Source organism: Mus pahari, chromosome 17, assembly GCF_900095145.1.
Source record: "Mus pahari chromosome 17, PAHARI_EIJ_v1.1, whole genome shotgun sequence".
Classification (NCBI taxonomy): domain Eukaryota; kingdom Metazoa; phylum Chordata; class Mammalia; order Rodentia; family Muridae; genus Mus; species Mus pahari.
The window spans coordinates 41,358,066-41,382,188 of record NC_034606.1 but is presented as its reverse complement, the minus strand read 5'-3'; the positions used below and the strand labels follow the sequence as shown (position 1 = coordinate 41,382,188).

The 24,123-nt window shown below is 50.6% G+C and overlaps 4 protein-coding genes across 4 annotated transcripts in view; 1 reads left to right on the top strand and 3 right to left on the bottom strand.

Moving 5' to 3' along the window:
* Positions 1-347: 347 nt before the first annotated feature.
* LOC110334724 (cytochrome c1, heme protein, mitochondrial) lies at positions 348-2,756 on the bottom strand. Its single transcript, XM_021216585.2, has 7 exons — positions 2,593-2,756; positions 1,786-1,982; positions 1,577-1,703; positions 1,317-1,474; positions 1,073-1,233; positions 709-809; positions 348-630 (listed from the first exon to the last, which is right to left on the bottom strand). Exons 1-7 carry the CDS (start codon positions 2,719-2,721, stop codon positions 526-528), a joined length of 978 nt encoding a protein of 325 aa, XP_021072244.1. The 5' UTR covers positions 2,722-2,756; the 3' UTR covers positions 348-525.
* Positions 2,757-9,900: 7,144 nt separating this feature from the next.
* Gpaa1 (glycosylphosphatidylinositol anchor attachment 1) lies at positions 9,901-13,487 on the bottom strand. Its single transcript, XM_021216838.2, has 12 exons — positions 13,335-13,487; positions 12,725-12,904; positions 12,529-12,640; positions 12,178-12,325; positions 11,998-12,099; positions 11,710-11,906; positions 11,436-11,632; positions 11,192-11,345; positions 10,919-11,014; positions 10,599-10,789; positions 10,343-10,513; positions 9,901-10,219 (listed from the first exon to the last, which is right to left on the bottom strand). Exons 1-12 carry the CDS (start codon positions 13,406-13,408, stop codon positions 9,976-9,978), a joined length of 1,866 nt encoding a protein of 621 aa, XP_021072497.1. The 5' UTR covers positions 13,409-13,487; the 3' UTR covers positions 9,901-9,975.
* Positions 13,488-13,651: 164 nt separating this feature from the next.
* Oplah (5-oxoprolinase, ATP-hydrolysing) overlaps positions 13,652-24,123 on the top strand; it is a 35,737-nt gene continuing 25,265 nt past the window's right edge. Inside the window, exon 1 of the mRNA XM_029548084.1 lies at positions 13,652-13,768. The gene's annotated coding sequence lies outside the window, so the exon portion shown is untranslated. The remainder of the gene's footprint in view (positions 13,769-24,123) is intronic.
* On the bottom strand, positions 14,873-17,379 carry Exosc4 (exosome component 4). The gene is made up of 3 exons (XM_021217125.2): positions 17,146-17,379; positions 15,387-15,593; positions 14,873-15,273 (listed from the first exon to the last, which is right to left on the bottom strand). Exons 1-3 carry the CDS (start codon positions 17,314-17,316, stop codon positions 14,914-14,916), a joined length of 738 nt encoding a protein of 245 aa, XP_021072784.1. The 5' UTR covers positions 17,317-17,379; the 3' UTR covers positions 14,873-14,913.

Here is a 24,123-nt window from a genome sequence, read left to right as displayed (position 1 = left end):
TTAAAAAAAAAAAATACATGGGTGCTTTGCCTACACGGACACCTTTGTACTACATTCATGCAGTGCCTTGGAAGGCCAAAAGAGGGTATTAGAGCCCTCAAGACTGGAGTTACAGATGGTTTTGAGCCACCATGTTGAATGCTGGGAACTGAAGCCAGGTCCTCTGGAAAAGCAGCTAGTACTCTTTAACCACTGAGACATCTCTCCCATGCAAACAGTGCTGCCAGGTTTTGCATTCTGGTGCATGTCAATAACTCTCATACTGGGCAGTACAGGAGACAATATTGTGGAGAAATATGGGTTCCAGGGTTCCACTGAAATGTTTTAGTCATTGAACAGCTAAAATGTGTATGTTGAGAAACTTAATTTATTCCCACACTGAGGGCTGAAGGAAGATCAGAAGCAAGAGTCTGGTCTCCTGGCCCTTGTATCTGATGAAAAGGGCCAGGCCTAAGAAGGCCTTGGACTGTTCCTGGGCTGCTGAGAGCTTGTTCTGGCAAGATGACAAGCAGATACTGACCAGGGTCACTTGGGTGGCCGATAAGCCAGCTTTCGACTCTTCAGGACCGACCACTTATGCCGTTTCATGGCATAAGTCAGGGGCAGCAGCAAGCCCATCATCAACAACATCTGGGAACAAAGAGAGCTCAGAAAAGATACACAGGAAAGAACCCCACTGCCCACTGTGACCCTTGCCCAACAGTTTACCTTGAGCCCCATGCGTTTTCGATGGTCATGCTCTGGCTCTGATGCCCAGCGAAGGAAGGTGGCGACATCCTTAGCTACTTGTGACATGGTAGCTGGGGTGCCTGGGCCAAGAACAAATAGCAAGGCTACCTTTGGGGGCTTGGGCCAATCCAGGGTAACCCTCGGTGCACAGAGGCAGGGATTAGCCATATCCATGATTTTACAGGGTTAGGAACCTTACAGGACTAAGAAAGCTGTCCCCAAAGCCTTTTTAGATATGCAATCAACAAGCACTCCAGGTGAATAGGGAGATGGACCTCCAGACCCAGGAATATCAGGGAAGCATGCTAAGAGAAGGAAAGGACCCATGGCAAGGGACACTCACCATCATCATACTCCAAGACTTCTGTGTAGATGGGAGGAGCCATGCCAATGGCCTGGCCAGGGAAGTAAGGGTTGAAATAGAGGCCTTCTCGCAATGACACCCCAGTGGGGGGCTCACAGTAGCCAGTGAGCAGGGAAAATACGTAGTCCTCACCGCCATGCCTAGAACCAGACCCAGGGTTTAGTCTCTAACAAAGGCTGACTTCCCTCCATTTCTAGCCCCACACTCTGGGCAGCCCAAGTACCTAGCTCGAACGATGTAGCTGAGGTCAGGGGGCAAAGCTCCATTGTTAGCAGCTCTTGCAGCCTCAGGGTTGGGGTATGGTTTTGGAAAATAGTCAGACAACTTCCCTGGCCGCATGAACATCTCCCCATCCTCATTAGGGCCATCCTGGACCTCCACCTGTCACCAAGAACCCCATCACAACCTTTTAGTCCCTCACAGTTGAAACCACAATCCCTGTATCCTCCACCTTCTCCTGTGCCCACTCCCCACCCTCCGCACCTCCTCAGCCAGCGCCTTGGCTTCTTCCTCCGTGTAGCACACTCCCACCAGGTGGCGGTACGCCACATAATCCATGCTGTGGCAGGAAGAGCACACCTGCTTGTATACCTGGAAACCCCTACGAATGCTAGAGAGAAAAAGCATTAGAGGAACTCAAGATTCCAATTCACCTGGAAACTTCCGCTCCCAGCCCGCCGCTACACACCCACCTGGTGTGGTCCAAGGAGGAGAGGAGGCCACGGTGAGACCAGGGGTAGCTGGGGGGATGCAGCTCCAGGTCACTGGCACTCACGGCAGAATGAAGGGCCACAGCTAGTCCTGCACCCCCCGCGGCCAGCATGCCCAACGCTGACAGCATCACCTTTCGGCCTCGAGAAGGGCCAGACTTCGAGGACAAGGACACTGCCTGCAAGAGCCCCGCTCAGCACCTGCCAAGACCCCAGCAGCCCACCTGGGGATCTGAATGAACGCCCATGTCTTCCGCTCCACCTCCACCCCGCACTGGTCACCAAGCGCACGCGGAGCGCCCAAGGCACACACTGTGCCCGCTGCCCGCTGGCTCCCTTACTGCAGCCGACTCCTCGGCCACGGCTCGGCTCTGGAGGGCAAATGAAGAATGCTCGTGGGACTTAACCCAGGAGGCAAGCCTAGGTGACCCGCAGAACTGCAGCGGACCAAGGTCACCCGCAGCCCGCTGAGGTCAGGCTGGGGTCACTGCAGGGCATCCGCCAGGTCGGGACAGCCGGCTTCGGTAGTCGCTCGGGGCGAGCCCTTCGCTGCAACCTCCCGTCCCGAGCCCGCCGCAGTCGCACCCTGGGCTCAGAGCAGCAATGCCCTGTCGCTCCAAGGCGTGGGCACCCAGACCGGCTTCCCGAGCGTGGCGGCCCGGCGACGGGGACCCTGCCGAGTCGTAGGAGGAACGCAGGGGACCGATGCCGGCGCGCGCCCGGAGCCTCCCCGCCGTGACCTTCAGGGCTGAGGGGCGCGCGATGGACCGGGCCCGTGCCAGGACTCACCTGCGGTGTGCTCAACGGAAGCTGCCGGGGCCGCGCGCCGCCCAGCAGGCCCGGAGCACTTGCACCTGGAAGCCCCACGCCCCGCGGGCCCAGCACCGTCCGGCGAAGCGAAGCTGCCGCCGCCGCCATGTCGGCCCCCTTTAGTGCGGCCGCCGTTCCCGTCGGCCCCTGCGGGCCGACGAGAGCTCAGACCACGCGAGAGCAACCCAGTGGGCGGGCCTAGGCTGAGCTGGGTAGGGAGCTGTCCATCAGTGGACCAGGGCTGTCCCTTGGCCAGCTCCTCTAGTCCTGGTTGAGCCTGGCCACAACTCTACTTAAAATAACAACACCTGCTTTGTTTGTTTGTTTGTTTTTCTTTTTTTTTCTGGCGTCTCTACCATATCCTCAGTTCCTTCACCTCGGCCCCGCGAATCCCGCCCGTCCAGTTGAGCCACTGGACAGTCTTTTGAGAGCTAAGAGTGGCTTGCCCATCCATGCCCAGTGTGGGGTTAGTAGCAGCTCTCTACTTTGCTCCCCTGCTTCACAGACGACCCAGCATAGACACTTCCCTTGACTAACTTTCTTTTAAACCCTCATATAAAGTCCATAATTCAATTTTCTTACTGAGAGCATATCTAAGTGGGGGTACCCGTCCATTACAAAGATAAGCTGCAGCTCCCTCTGGATGCAAGGGACTGATCACTGTGGCACTTGGTGCTACTTAAAAAAAAAATCTAAGCACAATGTATGGTTCGTTTGAAGTTCTCCAATGCAGGAATTCCTCCTTTGCCATTACTTTTAGGGTGACTCTAATGATGAGTTTAACCACATGAAGCAATTTATCTGATATATCAGTCTTCAAGAAACAAGAAAGCGCCGGGCGTGGTGGCACACGCCTTTAATCCCAGCACTCGGGAGGCAGAGGCAGGTGGATTTCTGAGTTTGAGGCCAGCCTGGTCTACAGAGTAAGTTCCAGGACAGTCAGGGCTACACAGAGAAACCCTGTCTTGAAAAACAACAACAACAACAACAACAAAAACAACAAAGCAGATAACAACACAAAGGCAAGTGAGATGCCTCATCAGATAAGGGTGCTTGCCACCAAACCCGAGGACCTGAGTTCACTTCCTGGACTCTACATAATAGAAGCTGAGAACTGATTCCTGTAGATTGTTCTCTGATCTCCACATATATGCCATGGGACCATGCAAACACACACACACACACACACACACACACACACACACACACACACACACACACACCATGCACACAAAATCAAATAAAGATCAGACTGATGGCTTACTCTTTTAATCCCAACACTTGAGTCTTTTTTTTTTTTTTTTGTAGTGGCTTTGATGTAGAAAATCTTGGGAAACATTTTTTAAAAGTTCAGAAAGGCACAGTCTGAATAGTTGAGCCTGGGATTTTGGAAGTCGGGAGCAAGAACACTGGCAGCCCATCCAGCATGAGCTGACCTAGCTGACCTGCCTTTCTTGCTAAGTCTGGGTTGGTGAGCAAGGTGGTGATTAATTTCTCATACCCATTTTTGCCCTCAGCTTCCTGGAACGATTTAATTAAAAAATTGTTAATGAGTAGGTGTGCACCCTCAGGATTTAAAATAGGAATGAATGAATAGATAGATAGATAGATAGATAGAGATTTGTGATTCTTTTAAGATTTTAATAAGATTGTTTTTAAGATAAATAATAAAATAATTGACCTTTTCTTTGTAACAGCAAATTGCAGCCTACCAGTAAGAGAAACTGATTGAGAAAAAAAATATCTTGCTTGCTTATACTTTGTTAATTTATTAACCAGTTGCTTAGATACAATTGTATGTAGGTTCTTGGGAATAATTTTCATTTACCTGTAGTATATAAAATATTTAATCATATAAATGTATTAAGGAGCACACTGGGTTTTTTGTTTTGTTTTGTTTTGTGTTTTGTTTTTTTGTTGTTGTTGTTTTGTTTTGTTTGAGACAGGGTTACTCTGTGTAGCCCTGGCTGTCCTGGAACTCACTCTGTAGACCAGGCTGGCCTCAAACTCAGAAATCCACTTGCCTCTACCTCCCGAGTGCTGGTGTTTTTTGTTTTAAAGATTCATTTATTTTATTTATATGAATACAATGTAGCTGTCAGACACACCAGAAGAAGGCATCAGATCCCATTACAGAGGGTTGTGAGCCACCATGTGGTTGCTGGGAATTGAACTCAGGACCTCTGGAAGAGCAGACAGTGCTCTTAACCACTGAGCCATCTCTCCAGCCCCCATCAAAATTATTCTCAGTAGCTCAAGACAGAAACATCCCGTCTATGTCTACCAGCTGGTGAGTGGATAGACAAAGCATGGCACACCCATATGGGTGGACTTTTTCATTCCAGTGTGAGAGGTGAAGCACGGGAGAAGGGCCAGCATGCATGAACCTTGAACTCACCATATGGAGTAGAAGTCAGACACAAAAGACCACCACATGTATGATTCCACTCACCTAAGCGGGCAAACACACAAAAGCAGGAAGCAGACTCATTCTGTCAGTGGCTGGAAAGGCAAGGGAGGGTGGGCAGTGAGCGCTGAGGGGTACAGGGATTTAGGTGGTGGTGGTGGTGGAGGGTGATGACAATGTTCTTCCAAGGCAGGTGAGAGCTGACTGCCGGCTCAGGAGACAAGCGAGCAATTTGAGTACCTTGGGGGAAAGTGGCTATTCGGTGAAGAGCTTCACACTCAGTGTGCCACGACAAATCTCTGTGATGGCTGAAGCCCATAAGGAGGCAGCCTGGACTGGGGCGTAGTGAGAGTTCTCACCATGGCAGGTCGAGATGAAGCAGGAGAGACAAGTGAGAAGGGGCATTGTTTCACAACCCCCCATGGGGTGTGTACAATACATGTCTGTTCACCCCAAACAGAGAAAGAGCCCAACGGAAACCAAGCACCTTCAACCACTCAGGAAGGAGCCCAGGGGTTGGAGAAAAGCCACTATTCTCACTGTTGGTTGGCTCTAACACAGTAAAACGAAATAGCTCAAGCCCTGAGGCCAGATGAAACAAGCCCATGCCCCTGAGAATACACATGTGGACTTGGGCCTGGGCAAACTCTCTGGGTTTAGAGACCTGCCACCCACCATCTGCCTCCCTTCACTCACATCTGAGCCAGTCCAGCTTGGTGAGGAAGTGAGTGGCCTGGGGTTACTTAGAGCTGCCTCAGCGATCAAGCCTCCCAATGCTTTTCTCATGTAATTTAGCATAATGTGCAGAAGGGTAAGAGGGGATGATGACTACAATGTCAAAGAATTTGAGTCCCCAAAGGGTACTGGGAGCCTCTCTACTCCAAGAAGGAATGTAAATCACCCAATTATCCTTAGGTTTCTGTTGTAGATATATTTCTTCTCACTTCATCACCATGTTTGTTGGCCAAGATCTTTTCTTCTTTTTTCTTGTGTGACACATTACATCCCAACTGCAGTTTCTCCTCTTTCCCCTTCCCTCAGGCTCTCCCCACAATTTCCCTTCTCTCTTGGGTCCACCCCTCTGCTGTCTCCCCTCAGAAAAGAGCAGGCCTCCCAAGGACATCCACCAAACATTGCATAACAAACTAGCCTTAGCCCAGGCACATGGCATCACATCAAGCCTGGATGAGGCAACCCAGCAGGAGAAAAAGGGTCCTACAGGTAGGCCAGAGTCAGGGGCACTACCCGCTCCCACTTGCTGGCCAAGGCTTCTATAGGTCCCCAGAGCCACTCAAATCTGTTCCAAGCAGCCACTGACTGCATCAAGCCAAGAGGAAATAGCCACACAGTAATGTGGACTCTTAGGAGATCAAGTAACAACACCACAGGAGAGGCTCTCCTAAGGACTGGGGAGCTGTGAGGGGCACTGGATAGAGGGGACATGCAAGACAAGGAGTGGACAAATTACCCTGCCATATTCAAGAAGTGGAATTACATGGGTTGACATCAGAAGCAGTATCTTGGCTGGATACTCGATGTGAGCATGGGGTGGCTCCTGGGGTAATAGAGCTTCCCATTTAGCTCCAGGCCTCCCCAGTTCTCCACCCTGGACTCTCGGGGCCTTGACCCTTCATTACAGGCCATGGCAAGACAAGCAATCCATCCTTCCTGCTTTAAAAATATACCCCACTCTAGTGGGGCGGTGGGGGCGCATGCCTTTAATCCCAGTATTTGGGAGGGAGAGGCAGGTAGATCTCTGAAGTCTTTCAGGCCAGGCTGTTATACAGAGTGAGTTCCAGGACAGCCACAGGCTACACAGAGAAACCTTGTCTCGAAAACACACACACACACACACACACACACACACACACACACACACACACACACACACAAAACCACTAAAACCTTAGACATAAGGCCCACCGGAAATAAGTCTATAGTACTGCCTTGCCTCCTGACTTGTCCTCCACAGAGGCCATCCTGGCACTGTAAGGAACTGTTCTTGTTCTTGCAAGGGCACATCCTGCCTAGAAGGCGAGCTAGGACCCGATGTCTGCTGCCATGACGACCTTGGAGTATCTTTCTGGACTGTACTTCCTCCTGACCCTCCCATTCAGCAAATGTACAGGAATACTCTACCTTTGCTTGGCTCTATGCTAGAATCATGTCAAAAAAAAAAAAAAAAAATCAAAAAAAGGCAGCCTCCGTGACGCTCACGGTGGGAAGACAAACAGTAATCAAATGAGAACACCCTCTCAATCCCCTGCAGCTCCATAGTCAACCAAGTCTTCTGGTAAAAAAGGATCGATTGGCATCTCTGAACTCCTTCCACTGCCTCCAGACTACTCACATGCGGCCAGGCAGCTACACTTCTGGTGGAGATGCAGTACTTTGGCTAATGCTTCTATCTTTTGATTCCAGGGCTGTGGGCTGTGAGGTAGAGGAAGGAGCAGGAATTCAAAGGCAGCCTCACCTTCACAGGGAGCTGGAGACCCTGTCTCAAAAAGCAAATGAAGGCTATGCTCATAACTGGAAAAGAAAAAGGAAAAGCAAACAAAGCCAAACTAAATGCACACCAACCAACCAGCCAACCAACCAACCAGCCAACCAACGAACCAACCAACCAAGGAACCAACCAACCAAGGAACCAACCAACCAACAAACCAACCAACCAACGAACCAACCAACGAACGAACGAACCAACCAACCAACCAACCAGAAAAACATAAAACCAAACCCAACCCAATCGTCCTCTAGGTTCTCGCGACTCTAGTCTCTGTCCTTCTCAGTATGAGTACACCAGAGCTGGGCTTTCCTCATAGCCAACACCCACTATTTCTAATCACCCTAAAGAACTTTACATAAACTGCATCCCATCCCACTGAGTGGGAATCAACCAGTGTTAGGAAACACCAGAGAGTGGAATTGGTTCCTCTTCCCAAGGTAAGCCTTGCTCAGCAAGCCCAGGTCATCCCGTTGTCACACACACACACACACACACACACACACAAACACACACACACACAGGCTGGAGAAATGGCTCAGCGGTTAAGAGCACTGACTGCTCTTCCAGAGGTCCTGAGTTCAATTCCCAGCAACCACATGGTGACTCATAACATCTGTAATGGGATCTGATGCCCTCTTCTGGGGTGTCTGAAGACAGCTACAGTACTCATATAAAATAAAAATAAATTTAAAAAAAAAAAAAAGAAGAAAAATGTACACAACATTAGTGAAAATTGTTTAGCTTTCTTCCTGTGTCTATTCCCCCAAATAAATATACATTCACTTGCATTTTGCATTCGCTAAAGTTCTATTAAAAACTGCTAAGTCCAAAGCCCAGCCTCTATGCAGGGAGGGAAATTTTATACTAGATGAGAACTCAGAGATGAGGCACACAGACAAGTCTTCCTAGCCCAAAGGGTGCGGCCTCTGATTTACCCAGGAAGTAGCACTCCAGAGTGCAAAGGTGAGAAGCAAGCAGGGTTGGAGGAGGGCCTAAAGGGCCAGCGCCTGCCAACCCCACAGCAGGGCTACTTGTCACAGCAGCTTCCACACAGTCCCCCCATGTGTAAGCCATAGGCTCCTGCCAGGTAGGTCAGTGGTCTCCTCGGGGGGACCCCTAAAGAAATCTTCAATTTATAAAAACCAAACATTTTGTACATATGTATATACACGTCAGGGTGCGTGAGTGTGCTCAGAGGACTTGTAGGAGTTTGCCCTCTTTATATCACGTGAGACAGGCCGTCAGACTGGGGAGCAGATGCTCTTACCTATGGGGCCATCACTCTGGCTCAGAGTGAAATTCTTTGAAACCACATGTACCTCCCAAGGGCCAAGAGGAACCAACTCACGGAAAGGAACCATCAGAGAGGTATCCCAGAAGGAGGGTCTCCTGGCCCTGAGTTGGTTCTAATAGATTTTATAGCTTCTGTGGACAGAAGGCTCTCTTCCAAACACTGAAGCCACTACTGGGCTGGCACTACCATGTCAGAAGGAACATACTTCTTCTTTTTTTTTTTTTTTTGGTTTTTCGAGACAGGGTTTCTCTGTGTAGCCCTGGCTGTCCTGGAACTCAACTCTGTAGACCAGGCTGGCCTCCAACTCAGAAATCCGCCTGCCTCTGCCTCCCGAGTGCTGGGATTAAAGGCATGCGCCACCACGCTCAGCTAAACATACTTCTTTCCTTCTTCCACAAAAGGTACCATAGATCCTTCCGGGGATCCTGTCCCATCCCTGCTCCCGTCGGTGCTGGCTTGTTGGTGCTGTCCTGTTTTGGACTGTCCTCTTTTCCCGGTCCATTGCTTCTGGGTCCTGGCTAGACCCGAGGACCACCTTTTCGTGCTGTGCCGAGTTCTGCCTCTGGTGGGCACCTCACCTTGGCTTGTGCTACTTCAGGTGGAGCCTCATGTTTCTTCTACTCCAAAAAGCCCACACTCAAGTTCTAGCCTTGGCTAGAAACACAGCCCAGATCCTGAACCTCCTAAGACTCCTTTGTCCTTTCAGCTCAGAACTAAGATGGTGCTGGGAGGTGTCTGGGTACCACAGCTACTGTCAGACCTTCAAACCCTGGCTACGGATTACCTCATGCCCTAGGACCACTCATAGCACAGCACTAGACAGCACTGCACAGATACACGGGCTGCCTACCTGCAGGCCACCTGCAGAACTGCATGGATTGCTGGCGGTGGGTTTACCCTTGCCCCTTCAGTGTCCAACTGAGGCTCCCCTCCAGATGTGGATGGGGCTGGGCTCCCACTTCTGCTACCAGGAGAGAAACACCCAAGAACACGACCAGGGCAGCTCCTCTAGAGAGGTGAGTGGGGACGCCTGGCCAGTCACCAGGGGCTCCGAGAAGACAGTGGGCCAGGATGCCAAGGTACAGAAACACAGCACTTGTTTATTTCCCAGGGAGGAGGTAGAATGGAGGCTTGGAGGATCCCTTCCCAGACACCTCACTTCCAGAAGAGGACATTCCAGAAAAGCAGCCAGCAAGGATACAGACCCAAGGCCAGTATTGGGAAGAGGAGGGCGCCATAGGTGTAGTGTTCCAGCACACCCTGGGCCAGTGCCGTGAGGAAGAGCTGCCAACCCTCTGCCAGGGACAGCGGTATCTCCAGCAGCTCCCGCCACAGGAACAGGCTACCGAAGAGTGTGACTGCTGGGCTGGTCACTACCAGCAGGGCAGCATAGAGTGTCCTGGGGAGAAGGGCAACACTTAAGTATGCACCGCAGTGGGTGCCAGCAAGTGAATAAATGACGTCTCCCCCCACCCCCGTCCCGTGAGGGGCAAAGGTGGAGAAGAGGCTGACCAGCACGCACCGGGGCCCGTGGGGCTTGGTGAGTGCAGCAGCGGGTACCATGGTGGCAGCCAGCAGGAAGCCCAGGGAAAAATTGAGGAGAGCAATGCAACCCAGCTGCAGTGCCAGGTAGATGAGGGCCACCAGTTTCAGCGCCATCCAGCCCCTGTCGGGGACCTGTGAGCTGACCACTCTACAAGGAAAGAAACTCCAGGGTAGTCTGGAATCCATCTGAGCATCCAGGGACCCAGCTCCAGCTGTCCGGCCCAGCTGCTCACCGGTGGGTGTTGTGTGGAAGGGCCAGGCCGGCTACATAAATCGCAAGCAGTGTCAACACGACTGCCTCAGCTTCTGCCACTGGGAAATGCTGAGTGGCTAAATGTTGGCCCAGCACAGGCAGGAAATAGAGGGCCAGACCCATGGCCTGAGAGATCAGTAGGGGTGCCATAAGTGAGGCCAGGCCCACACCCTGCAGAGCACATGGGTACTTGGAGTTAGGCCAGAGGCATAGGGGAACCCCCGAGGATGTATACCAAAGCACTGCTGGGGACGTTAAAAAATCCCCGTCCTAAGAGCAGTAGAGTATAGATAGCATCACCTGTGTTGGCAAGAGTGGAGTCCCAGGGCTAGGGGCCTTCCCAGCCTCCTCCGGGTTGACTCCAGCCTGGTGTAACTGCATCCACAGCTCCAGAGCATAGAGCAAGTCAAGGACCCAGACCAGCCATCGGATGGGATTTGTTAGGTGGGAGATCTTAGGCTCACTTCCCCACCCCTACCATACGTAGGATGAAGGACTATCCCCGCTTTATAGTTAAAGGGATCTGAGTGAGTCTGGCCACAAGTGAGTAGCGAGCACGAGGGTGGAGGATATCTTGAGTCCAAGGACCAGGAGCAGGAAACCGGTGGCGGGCATGTAGAGTCCAATGGAGACAAAGCGGGAGAGGGCCGGCAGCAGGTAGAAGAAGAATGACTGGTGCAGGCGCTCCAGGAGGTGGTTGAGCTTACGGAACATGCCCTCCAGAGCCCTGCCAGGGGCACAGTCAGGTCAGGGCCAGCCATCCTCTCCCCCCAGCTAGATACAGCCTTGAGCACGGAAAGGGGTCCAGAGAACTTACTTGCCCACTGCCACCAAATCATACTTGTATTGGCGGAAGCTATTGATGCCACGTAGGGTTAGGGCCTCCACTCCGTAGCGCAGAAAAAGGCCGTGGGGGCCGTGGGGCCGGCCAGAGGCCTGCCGCAGCACCATGAGTAGCAGTGTCTGCAGACCCTGCAGCGGCCCTTCGAGTGACGTCCAGTCCTGGGGCTGCAGCTTTGGAGGCACGGGGACAGGATCAGACAGACTCACCCCTTCTCAAGGGCCCCAAGCTCCCAAGCGGGTGGTCCCACCTTGCCCTGGAGTGTACACAACAGCCCCCCTTTCTGGCAGAAGGTCTGGAAGAGGTTGAGCAGATCAAGGTTGGGCAGCTGACCATTGAGTCCCTCCACTGTCACGTCGAGGCTGGTGACCACATCGCTGCTCAGCTCCAGAGCTATGGCGGCCTGGATGGCTCCAGCCCTGCCCTGCAGGGGAGATGACTGTATGCCTGTAGGAGCAAGCAGTGAGCACTAGAGGGGGCACAAGGGACCACTGTTGACGCTGAAAGAGATGGGGAGCAAGACTAGGGCTACACCTACCTGTAACATTAATGTCATGGTAGGCTTCGAGCCAAGCCTCGGTGCCCAGAAGATCATGGTCTGTTACCAGGAAAATTATATCTTTGGCCCAGTAAATCTGCCCTGGAAGCCAAAGGCGGGGTCAGCAAAGGGCCTGGGGCATTGGTCAAATCCTCCCGGACCAGAGCCCCAGCGCCTCACCTCGGAAATGGGCAGCAAGTGCCAACAACAAGCCCACAGCCTGGCTATTGGTGGAGTCTGGACCACAGGGTACGGTGAGTACCAGGGACTCGGTACTGGCAGCACGTGGGGCCCGCAGGATGCCATACACATTGGTACCTGACACCATCTGCACAAAGAGTTGATGGGAAAGCCTCAGCAGAACTCCCAGAAGACAGCCTGTCTTCTTTCCTGACACTTCAAGGCCCACCACTAGAGGTCTTCAGACCATCCTTCCCAGTTTCTTGGTTCCAGGGCACTTCAATAAGACACCCAACCCAGGCCACCCTTCCAATGTGCTTTTCTCCCAGGCACACCCCTTTCCCTCAATACATAGCGCTCGTGGGTCTCATCCGGGAAGGGTAGTTTGCGGGAGAAGCTCTGAGTGTAGACCTCCAGCCCTACGGATCGCATGGACCGTTCCAGCCAGGCTACTGGCAGAGCCCTGGAGACACAAAAGATAGCCTCTAAATAGAGCTCCCTGGTCTCGGCCGCTCCTGAAATCCCCAGCCCGCTGCTAGGCACTCACCCCGGCTTCTTGCGGTGGGCAGCGAAGTCCCGGGCAAAGCTCCGAGCACGGTCTCCACCTACAAACTGTTCCTCCACCATGGTGGAGCCCATGGCATTCTCGGACATGTAAGTGCGCTGGGTTAGCGGCGGAAAAGCCAGCGCCAAAAACCAGGCGATGCCGGCCACGTAGCTCAGCACACTGCGAGAGAGTACAGAGGGGGCTCGGAATTAGCCCGACCTGGAACGCTCGCTCCTGGCTTCCATGACCCAGAGGGTCCCGCGGGATGGTTCAAGCCATTAAGAACCCGGAGCCGAAGCCAGACGGTGGAGGCACACGCCGTTAATCCCAGCATTCAGGAGGCAGAGGCAGAGGCAGGCACAGGCGGATCTGAGTTCGAGGCTAGTCTGGACTACAGAATAAATTCCAGGACAACCAGAGCTATACAGAGAAATCCTGCCTCCGGGAAGGAAAAAAGACCTAAGACCCTAGAACAGCTCCTAGACCGGAGCTCCAAGCTCAGTGTCTGAGTGACACTTGCAAGGAGGGCGCAGACCCTGGAGCAGTAGGTGCGATTGGAGCCACAGCAGCTCAAGTTCCCGCCAGTCCCGCCCCCTGTGCCCGCCCTCACCAGAGAGGTGTGTTTAGGCGCAAGACGATGCGGGCGAGCGCGCGCCGGCGCACCGGGTCCGACAGGAGACCCATGGCGGGGCGCGGGGCTCTGCTCTCGCCGCAGTTTGACACCTCCAAGCGCGGGGTTCCTGTCGGACCCGGCGCCCCGTGCTGCCTTAATTTCCGGTCCCAGCATCCATCGCGCCTCTACCCTTGGGAGTTGGAAGCCTCATTTTGCGCATGCTCACAACAGAGGTCGCCAGCTCTGCGCGTGCTCAAAACTGCGGTAGGCTGGCGAAGTACGGGATGCAGCCACGGCCAGGGGGCGGAACTGGAACCTGGGGCCGCCGTGAAGCTGCAGGCGAGCAGCTGGAAGGGCGGGACGCTGGCGGATCTCACGACGCAGCAGCGACAGTGTGCCTGCCTAAAGGTTCTCGGGAGTGTGTAACGCAGGTGGGTAGAGAGCTAGGACGACGAAAAGACTGATGCCTGCTGAAGTGAGATGCTGAATGACCGTGTTGTAGCTATGAGTTAAGGGACCCGTGTGAACTGAGGATCCGTTGTTAAATCATTTCTGTGGATGTCATGAACCTTAAAGACAGTGGGCTCACTGGCACAGTGGGCGAGTTGGTGGCCAGAGGAGATGGGTGGTGATGGTGGATGAAGGTGGTTTCTCTAAAAGGTTGCAGAGGTAAGGGCCTAAGGATAGACGGCCAAGAAGCAACAAAAGGTGGTTATCCTCCTAGAGCCCAAAGCAAGCGGGAGGAAAGGCCCAAGGAAAGAAGACATGAGTCCAGTGGTTCTTAACATGCTGACCTTTAATACCGTTCCTCATGTTGTGAGGATCTCCAACCATAAAACTATTTTGCTGATTCTGAATAACTAATTTTGCTGTTATGTCATAATGTCATCTCCTAATGATGGGCACCCATAGCCAGCTGAGTGTCCCTGATGGGCAGTGTAAGCATGGCACACTCCTTAGCTGGAGGACTTGAGTGACCAACACAGGCGACGGGAGAAACTCGAATTTGTAAGCTGAGCTCCACCTTGAGTCTGCTTGTCCCCGGTTTGAACTGTGGTTAATAGAAATACCAACAACAATCCCAAGAAGGAATTGCCCTGGGCCAGAGCCAATCAGGGAAATAGAGGGAAAGTGCCTATCATTCCAAAGGTTACAGAAAAATTGCTCATCACTGACCAAACCCTGTGCACCAAGATACCCCTAGCGAGATAAGGCAACTGACAGGCTGGAGACCCCCGCTCCCTGCTCAAACTAGTATTAAAAACCTTGCCTACTTGAGGCTTAGGGCTCTCAGCACAAATCTAATGTGTTGGAGGAGTCTGAAGTCCAAGCTTAAGGGTGAATAAAGGCTCTTTGCATTTTGCATCTGTATTCAGATTCCCAGGGGTCTTTGCGGACCCTAATATCTGGGCAGGCACAACACGAGCACTTGTGCTATTCCTAGCGCAAGTGCTCTCTCCACTTAGGGTCTGCACTTCAAACTGCGCTGTAGGGCTCTGAGCAGCTTTGAAGCGCTGTACAGTAAGGTATGCTCAGGAGAGGAACAGGCTTTATTCTGGATAGGGGTGGTTGCCACTCAGTCCCCCAGTGAGACAGAGGCCTCCTGCACATGCTGTCGGACCACACGATCCAGCAGAGTGTGCACATCTCGGGCCGCCTGGGCAGCAGCCTCCAGCACCTGCTCCAAGTGGTCTTCGTGTAGCCTCGAGTCCATCTCAAGCAGTGCGATCTGACCGGAGGCCGGCAGCAGGGCCAGCGCGAGCTGGGGCCCTCCAGCTGCTTCCTCCACGTGGCTGAGGTCCGCTAGTGCTGTGCCGTCCACAAAGCCAGCTGAACATGCGCATACAAAGTCCCGCATAGGTATCCCAGCATCCATCACTGCTAGTGTGGCTGCATTCACACATGCTGCATAGGTCCCGCCGTCTGCTTGCAGCACCTACAAGGGCACCAAGACATGGGACTGACATCCACATCCTGCAGCATCTCAGACAACCCACATAGCTCTAAGCTCCGCCCCCGGGGAGAGATTTGACGCTGCAGGTAGCTCACCTGCACATAGATGTCGATCTGAGAGCGTGGGTGCAGCTGTGTGAGGATGGCTGCCTCGAAGGTCTGGCGTAGCTGCAGCCCCATCTCACAAGACTTCCGGTCTCCATGAGGCCTCCGCTTGCGCTCACCTGTGCTGAAGGTTGCTGAACTGTACTGACAGTTCACTAGAGCCCGGTCAGGCAGGGCTCGAGACCGGGAGCCCCGGATCTGGAGGAAAAAGAATGAATGAGCCAGGCCTGCCTACCTCCTGGGTCCCACGAGATGGCTCAACCTTCCTCCTCCTCCTCTTCCTACAGTGCTTCCAAAAAAAAAAAAAAAAAAAACAGCTACTTTGGTTCCAAATCATAGCTGGGGGGAGGGGCAAATTTTTTTTCTTTTTTTAAGATTTATTATAAGTACACTGTAGCTGTCTTCAGATGCACCAGAAGAGAGCGTCAGATCTCATTACAGATGGTTGTGAGCCACCATGTGGTTGCTGGGATTTGAACTCCGGACCTTCGGAAGAAGTGCTCTTAACCGCTGAGCTGTCTCTCCAGCCCAAGGGGCTACTTCTCAACCTAAGCCATGTCATTGTCACCTTTAACAGGCAACACTTTGTTCTTCAGTTGCTCCATTTCCTCCCAGATTATCCCCATTGCGGCCACCATGTTTACAAATATCTGATTTGACTGTTGTCACCTACACACTAATATTTTAATTACCTTCCAGAAGCTTCCCATTACATGTAAAAGAAAAAATAAATCTCAACTTCCCCGACCTTCAAAGCCCTGGGTCCTCACCTCCTTGGTAGTTCCTCAACTTTATCTGATCTTCTGTCCCTCTCCCTACCAGTAATCTGCCCTCGTGTGTTCTATACCTGACCAGCATCCTGGCTTCCACCTAGAAAGTTGAGCTCTATATGCTAGCAAACCTTAAAATGTGCACATTAGCCGGCCTTACTACAGCACTGCGACACAGCAATAAAGACAAACAATTTAATGTCCCCGTTTTAGGAGTTTATGCTCCTGTAGAGAAACAAGCGAGGTGGAAGACTCAGGAAAATCGATGTAGTAGGTGCAGAAATAGCCTGAGAGGCCTTTTCCTGGCAAGATGTGGGAATAATGAGCTGAAAGAACGGGGAGTGAGGAGTTTCGCCAGGCTGAGGCACCTCAGAGATGAAGCAGGCAGCCCGGGAGAAAAGCTAAGCAGAGGGCCCACTGAGACGGAGGACTTTAAGCTGTAAGACACAGTATGTATACTCCCTCGACGTGGGACCACGAGCCCCCTGGTCTCTGCATGAGACAAATCATAGTGGCTGAGGACAATCTGAAGCAGCTCCATATCCCACACGTGGGATTAAAACAAAAACATAGCCACATAGCATAACTGGGTTCTTAAAAAAAACCGATATTCTCAGTACATCATGGGGCCTAACACTGATACAAATTTGAGGGCCATGTTAGGGATGCAATTTTCCTGAGAACTCAGGGTATAGTTATATTGACTGCTTAGAGGATGTAACACAAAGAGAGGACTGAAATGGAAGTCAGTCAAGAGGAAGAGCTCGTAAGATGAAGTCAGAAGAAGCCAGGTCCTCACATCACTCCCCCTACAACACGTTGGGACAACGCGTGTGTGGGATGCTTTCTGCCGGGAGGCCCACAGAGACTCAGATGGGACTGTAGTGTCCTGCTGCACGGGCGCAGGAGTTAAGCCGGAAGACTTAGGTCTCCTCCCTCAACGTGCGGCCAGGAGCCCCCGGTCCCCGCCGCTTACTCGCCTCGTGAGGCCCGTAGACCACCGCCAGCGCCTTGGTGTTGCCCTGCTCGATATAAGCCGAGCCATCGGCCTGCGCAAACACGCCCATCCGCGCCTGGATCTTGCGCAGCTCCCCCGCGCGGCGACCGTCTATCCGGTAACCCTGATCGGACAGGAGCTCCAGCCCGGCCATGATGTGCAGTCCTGGCTCCGCCTCCGACAGCTCGACCCCTGGGATGACCTGGACTACGACTTCCGTCCGTCCGTTTCCTTTTCAGGCTCGGTGAACTATAGCTTCCGGTAGACTAGTCGCTTTCCGGTCAGAGGGAACTACGGCTTGTGGCATCCCCAGCTTTCTGAATGTTCGACTTCAGTCTTCAGTTCCGGGAAACGGAAGGCTCGAGGCGAACCGGTTTTTGCAGCTCCTCCCAGGTCGTTGGAGTAGGTACGCCATGAAGACGGGCTTCCAGACGTCTTTGGTTTGTTGGAGATGCTGGTCCCAGCGGAGACATTTTTTTGATCTTTTTTAAAAATTGTATATCTATTTTTATTGTATGAGCGTTTACTTGCTTGTATGTGTATTCGACACGTGTGTGCTCAGTGCTGTGGAAGTTAGAAGAGGGCGTCAGATCCCAATAAGTTTCTATCACTTGAATGCAAGCACAAAGTGCCTGCGGTGGTATATATGCACCTGTATAGTAGGGTTTGGAGTTCTGATTATTTTTAAGGATTGGGTCATTTAGTAGACACTTTTTTGGAGTGTTTTCACTCAGAATAGGAAATCAACAGTCCTGAGGTGGTGTTGTTACAGATAAAAGATAGACAGATTCGCAGAAAGGACATGGAGATTAAATTACTCTTCGGATGAGCTTTATTAGGAGAGTTACAGCACTGTTGTCAGACAACAATGATGAGGCGCTTGTGGGGAAGAATATTCAAAAGAGTATGCTCTGGAGAGATGAGGGACATAGAACACAGGTGTCCTGAGGGCAGGAGCATTCCGTTCTGAAGAGTCAGGAGAGTTAGAACATCACACCAGCCAGCTGGAGCCGCTCAAGCCTTTAATCCCAGCACTTGGAAGGTAGAAGCAGGCAGATCTCTGAGTGCAAGGCTCTACAGAGAGTTCCAGGACACCCAGGGCTACACAGAGGGATGCAGTCTCTCAAAAACAACAACAACAAAAAAAACAACAATGCATAAACAAACAACCATCAAAACCACTAGGGCCCATATGTGAACAGAGCTCCTCCTCCTCCTCCTCCTCCTCAACCTCCTCCTCCTCTTCCTCTTCTTCCTCCTCCTCCTCACAGAAGTTGTGGTCTAATGGCCTCCATGTCTACACTGTGGCAGGCACACCCCCATTTCCCCAGATAAATAAAATGTAAAAAAAAAAAAAATGTCTAGCAGTAACTCAGAGCTGTCTTATGTCTGGAAAGGGGAGGGAAAGAACTCTTGAGTGTTACAGGGTCATAGCAGCTTTTTATCAGCTCTCTGTCCCTAAAGGGACTGTTTAGGGAGGCAGAGGGACTGTCACCTACCTATCTTGTTACTCTTACAATTCTAGCTTGGTATATTCTAACCTCTCACGTCCGTCCAGTACAATAGAAAGGAAAAGAGAGACACCCCACCCTTACCCCAGCACCTCTCCTTGTATATCTGTTTTATAGTGACCATTGTCATTAGCAAGGAGCTCACCCTTTTCACCTGCCACCCCTCCCCCATCATCCAGTCCATTTAGTGCATAAGGAAATGTATGTCACTACCCAAAATTAAAAATTAAAGCAGTGAGCTTAGTGTATAGAATTCTGAGACGAGAGGGTGGATGGGTCCCAAGGTTGAACATCCCAAGACATATGCAACCAGTGCTGGGGACACAGACACCCACAGCTCCATGAGGGGGTCTGTCAACATTTAACCTCAAGAAAAGCAGGTAGGCTGGAGAAATGGTCTACCACAAAGACTCCAATCCTAACACTTAAACATGGCCGCTCACAGTATACTGTGTATAATGGCTGGACACCAATTACTAAGAGAGCCACCTCCTGCTGATGCAGCTAGGCTGAGCCATCTTCAGCACTTGACCCTCCACAGCTGGACTAAGTGGCTTCCACGTGGAACCTTTTTACCAGGGTAGCCTGAGCACTTGCCACCCCTTTTAGGTTGGGGTTGTTTATCCTGTGCATTGCTGGTTATACTAAATTGCCTCAGGGAACCCAAAGGCCCTCTAATCCCATCGTGTGGCGAACGCCTCAGCCACTTAGAATAGCCAGAATCAAGCTGGTCTTCTGCCTGAGGAGTCTGAAGGAAGTTGGTAGCCACTCCAGCCTCCAGCTCCACAGCACCCTCCCCAGGTCTCTTAGTGAAAGTGCCCTTCCACCTCAGTCTCTGCCTGGCAGCATCAGGGTCAAGGTCTGAGGCCACCACGGCCCCTCACATGCTGGCTCCTCTGGCCCATACTCTAGTTGCAGAACCAGGATAGATCTCGGATTCAGTTTTTCTTTTGTTTTTGGTTTTTGATCAGTTGCCTGACAAAAAGGTTTCGGGAGAGTTCACAATGGCTGGCACTTTCCATGATTTGGTGGTTGAAAATCAGAGAGACAAGGTAGCCTGTGCTCACCTGGCTTCCTCCCTTCCCCACTTTTCAGTGTGAGGCCCCAGTCCATGGGGGCAGGGTACCCATTTCAGGGTGCATTTTCGCTCTTTAGTAGTTCTCTGGAAATGCTCATCAGAAACACTCCTGAAAGTGTGCCTCATTCATGACTTAGATTCTTTTTTTTTAAGTTAAAAGTTATCTCTCGGGCTGGTGAGATGGCTCAGTGGGTAAGAGCGCCCGACTGCTCTTCCAAAGGTGCAGAGTTCAAATCCCAGCAACCACATGGTGGCTCACAACCATCCTTAACAAGATCTGACTCCCTCTTCTGGAGTGTCTGAAGACAGCTACAGCGTACTTACATATAATAAATAAATAAATCTTAAAAAAAAAAAAGTTATCTCTCTCTCTGCCTCCCCGCCCCCCTGTGTGTGTGTGTGTGTGTGTGTGTGTGTGTGATGTTATGCATTTCCTGGTATCTGAGAGTGCCTACAAAGGCCAGAAGAGGGTATTGGATTCCTTGGAACTGGAGCTACAGACAGTTGCATCTGCCAAACATGGGCGCCGGGAACTGAACACTGATTCTTTGCATGAGCAGCAATACTTTCAACTGTCATCTCTCTAGACCCAGGTGTGTGTGTGTGTGTGTCTGCCTGTTTGCTTGCTTTCTTTCTTTCTTTCTTTCTTTCTTTCTTTCTTTCTTTCTTTCTTTCTTTCTTTTCCCTCCTTTCTTCCTTCCTTTCTTCCTTCCTTCCTTCCTTCCTTCCTTCCTTCCTTCCTTCCTTCCTTCCATAGTGTTTCTTTATGTAGTCCTCCCTGTCCTGGAACTTGCTCTGAAGACCAAGCTGGCCCCAAACTCACAGACCTGCCTCCCAGGTGCTAGGACTAAAGGCATGCACCACCACTGCCCATCTTCTAGGTTTTACTTAATCCAACCAAGTTGACTATCAAAATTAAGTATTGTGACTTAGACATATATATTTGGCTGCTTTGTTGAATTCTTGTATCTACTACCTTTCCCACCCTTATCCCATCCTAATCCCTTCCAACCCCTGCCCCACCTCCCATAGACACACACTAGGTTGGAGAGAAAGAAGATTAGAGGAGAAAGGGGGTATAGATCTCTTTAGACTACTGCTTGCTGATTAGTGGCATTGAGTTCCTAGGGCATCCAGCAACCAGCAATCAAGCAATAGCAAAACAAGCAAATGCAACAGCAGGAACCAGCAGGAACCAGCAGGAACCAGCAGCAGCGCCAGGGGGAACAGCAAGCAGTAGCCGCCAGACCCTTTTGGGGGCTCTCATATTTATACCCTCTCAAGAGTCCCCAGATTCCGAACATAAACAGCTGCAAATATGCAGCTGTCAAAAATCACACCCTTCTTAGAGCATGAGACAAATCATAGTGGCTGTGGACAATCTGAAGCAGTCCTAAATCCCACACATGGGGTTTAAACAAAAACATAATTATATAACATAACTGGGTTCTTAAACCAATATTCTCAGTACATCATGAGGCCTAATACTTACACAAATTTGAGGGCCATGTTAGGAATGCAATTTCCTGAGAGAACTCAGAACTCAGGGTATAATTATACTCATGGCTTAGAGAATGTAACACAAAGGAAGGGTTGGAATGGAAGTCAGCCAAGGTTATGCAGTGAAATCAGAAGCCAGGTCCTCAAAGATGCTTACACATCATTCCCCCCTACAACAGGTTGGGACAATGTGTGTGAAGATGCTTTCTGCCAGGGAGGTCCGCAGAGACTCAAATGGGATTTTAGTATACTGCTGCGTGGGCATGCTCAGCTGGGCAGGCACTCAAAACCCCAGCTACCAGAAGGAAAGCCGCTGTTCAGCATGTGATGGATTTGTTTGAACAAACAGTCGAGTCACAGCAAGCCATTCTGATCAGGGAAGGATGGGCACCCCCGCCCCCAAGACTTCATGTCCAGACACTGGCCACTTTGCATTTTGAGGAGTGATCTCAGGCCCTCTGTCTGGGTGGGCTCCTTTTTTCACCAGACCCTCTAAAAGCAGGGATACAAAGCTGTAGATCCAGAAGTAAGCAAAGAAAATGAGAAAATAGTCCAGCATGCGATACAAATTTTAAAGTTGATAGATACTATATTGTAAAAAGAAAAACAGTTATCTAACTGTCTGATGTAATTAACTATACCAAGTTCCCCTAGCTTTTTTAGATGTGCCCATAGCCTCTAAAGACAATACTTTTATGATATCACCTTTTACATATAGAAAGTAACTTAATTTTTCTTCTAATACATTTGATCCTCTTTTTTTGTTGTTAATTTCGTATATTTTATACAATATATCATGATCATACATCCCGTTAACTCCCCATTCTTCCCCACACATTTACCAACACCCTTCTTCTTCCCAGCCAGTTTCCCTTCTTCATACCATTTGTGTGCGTGCTGGTTGTGTGCCATAGCTACAAGTGCTGTGTGGTCATGACTCACTAGCCGTGTCGTAGCCAGTGGACAGAGTTTCACTGTGTTCCTCCCAACCCCTCAGCTCTTACAGTCTCTCTAGCCCCTCTCCACTGATGCTTCCCGGGTCTTGGAGGAGCAATACAAATGTCCTGCCTTGAAATTCTGATTATAAGAGCTGAGATTATATGTGTATACCATTCTATCTAGCTCCGAAATGTTTGAGATGGTTATAGGATTGGGCTGGCTTGGGACTAAGGGCACTTGCTGCTCTTGCAGTATTAATAAATTCATGAAAAGAACATTTTGTTTTAAAGCAACTATTTGGTGTTTGTATTGCTATGACCTGCATGTCTTCAGGGTTATCCTGACTGGACTGACAGCAGATGAAGAAACCCCAGGCACAAACAGAACCACTGGGACCTTGTGGGACATGTACTGTGATGGAGGCAAACTAGCAGCTCAGAAACTCAGGGCACTTAATATATAAAGCCAAATGAAGGTTAGCCAATCTCTGTAGGGGAGCAGTCTCAGGCTGGGTCATGGGAGGAAGGCACTGCACATGGACCAGGGGAAGACCTTGCTATTTCCCATGGTCTGAGGTACTGGGGTCCTTGACATGGCTGTGCTTGAGTCAACAATACACAGTTTCTCTGACTTTATCCATTCCCCATAGCATAATTTTACAGTTTGTGGTTTTAAAAAGACTTAGTAGTAGCAGTAGTTCTATGAGACAGGATCTTACCATATAGTCCCTGATGGCCTGGAACTCACTGTGTAGAGCAGACTGGCCTCAAACTCACAGATCTGTCTGCCTCTCAAGTGCTGAAATTACAGGCACGCACCATCCTATCAGCCTATTGTTATTCCTTGCTAATTATGTGTATGTTTGCATATGTGCACGTGAGTGCAGGTTACAGTGGAGTCCAGAAAAGAGGGCATCGGGTCCCTGGAGCTGGAGTCACAAATAGCTGTGAGTCACACCAACCAGGGTGCTGGGGACTAAACTTGCAAGAGCAACCTTATGTGCAAGAGCAGTAGCGTGTGCTCTAACCCCTGAGCTTCTCTTTAGTGCCAGTCTTATCAGTTACTAAAGATAAAGGCACATTTGCATGGGAATAAGATGGATATGCTTGTTTCTTTCTTTTTTTTTTTTTTAAAGACTTTATTTATTTAAGTACACTGTAGCTGTCTTCAGACACTCCAGAAAGGGAGTCAGATCTTGTTATGGATGGTTATCAGCCACCATGTGGTTGCTGGGATTTGAACTCCGGACCTTCAGAAGAGCAGTCGGGTGCTCTTACCCACTGAGCCATCTCACCAGTCCTGCTTGTTTCTATTAACATAAAGAGCTAGCTACATCAGGACTCTTCAACACTAGTGTGTAGTGTTTTTCCAGAGTTGATTGGTTTGAGTTGATTGATTTTGAGTTGATTGATTTGATTTTATAACTTTCAATGCTAAGAGTCCTACTTTTTTATTTTTTATATTTTTAAGATTTATTTATTTTATGTAAGTACACTGTAGCTGTCCCCAGACACTCCAGAAGAGGGAGTCAGATCTTGTTAAGGATGTTTGTGAGCCACCATGTGGTTGCTGGGATTTGAACTCTGCACCTTTGGAAGAGCAGTCGGGTGCTCTTACCCGCTGAGCCATCTCACCAGCCCCGACAGTGCTACTTTGAATGAATATATAATAAAAAAAAATAACAGAACTATGTTTGGGGCTACTTAAGGAATTATTGAAAATGTTCCCTTAATCCCAAGCCAACATTCATTTAACAAATGTTTATGAAACTCAGGCTGTAAGACCCCAATGAGGGAACTCCCTCTGGTCCGGAACTCTCTTGGGTCCCCAGAAAATTTGAATAACACCTTGCTGTAATTTACATGAGGTACTTTATTTAACGAGGCCTCGGGCCGACTCGTATCTCACGCAGGAGACAGAGGAGTCGACCCCG

Coding starts and splice junctions, on each gene's coding strand:
- LOC110334724 (XM_021216585.2), bottom strand. CDS start 2,721: ATGGCGGCGGCGGCAGCTTCGCTTCGCCGGACGGTGCTGGGCCCGCGG. Junction 1,234..1,316: donor AGCTACATCGTTCGAGCTAG/GTACTTGGGCTG, acceptor GTCTGGTTCTAG/GCATGGCGGTGAGGACTACG. Junction 810..1,072: donor AGTCTTGGAGTATGATGATG/GTGAGTGTCCCT, acceptor TTCTTGGCCCAG/GCACCCCAGCTACCATGTCA.
- Gpaa1 (XM_021216838.2), bottom strand. CDS start 13,408: ATGGGTCTCCTGTCGGACCCGGTGCGCCGGCGCGCGCTCGCCCGCATC. Junction 12,326..12,528: donor ATGAGACCCACGAGCGCTAT/GTATTGAGGGAA, acceptor CTCTTTGTGCAG/ATGGTGTCAGGTACCAATGT. Junction 11,015..11,191: donor TCCTGGTCCTTGGACTCAAG/ATATCCTCCACC, acceptor GACTTGCTCTAT/GCTCTGGAGCTGTGGATGCA.
- Exosc4 (XM_021217125.2), bottom strand. CDS start 17,316: ATGGCCGGGCTGGAGCTCCTGTCCGATCAGGGTTACCGGATAGACGGT. Junction 15,594..17,145: donor TGGTCTACGGGCCTCACGAG/GCGAGTAAGCGG, acceptor TTTTTCCTCCAG/ATCCGGGGCTCCCGGTCTCG. Junction 15,274..15,386: donor AGATCGACATCTATGTGCAG/GTGAGCTACCTG, acceptor GTGCCCTTGTAG/GTGCTGCAAGCAGACGGCGG.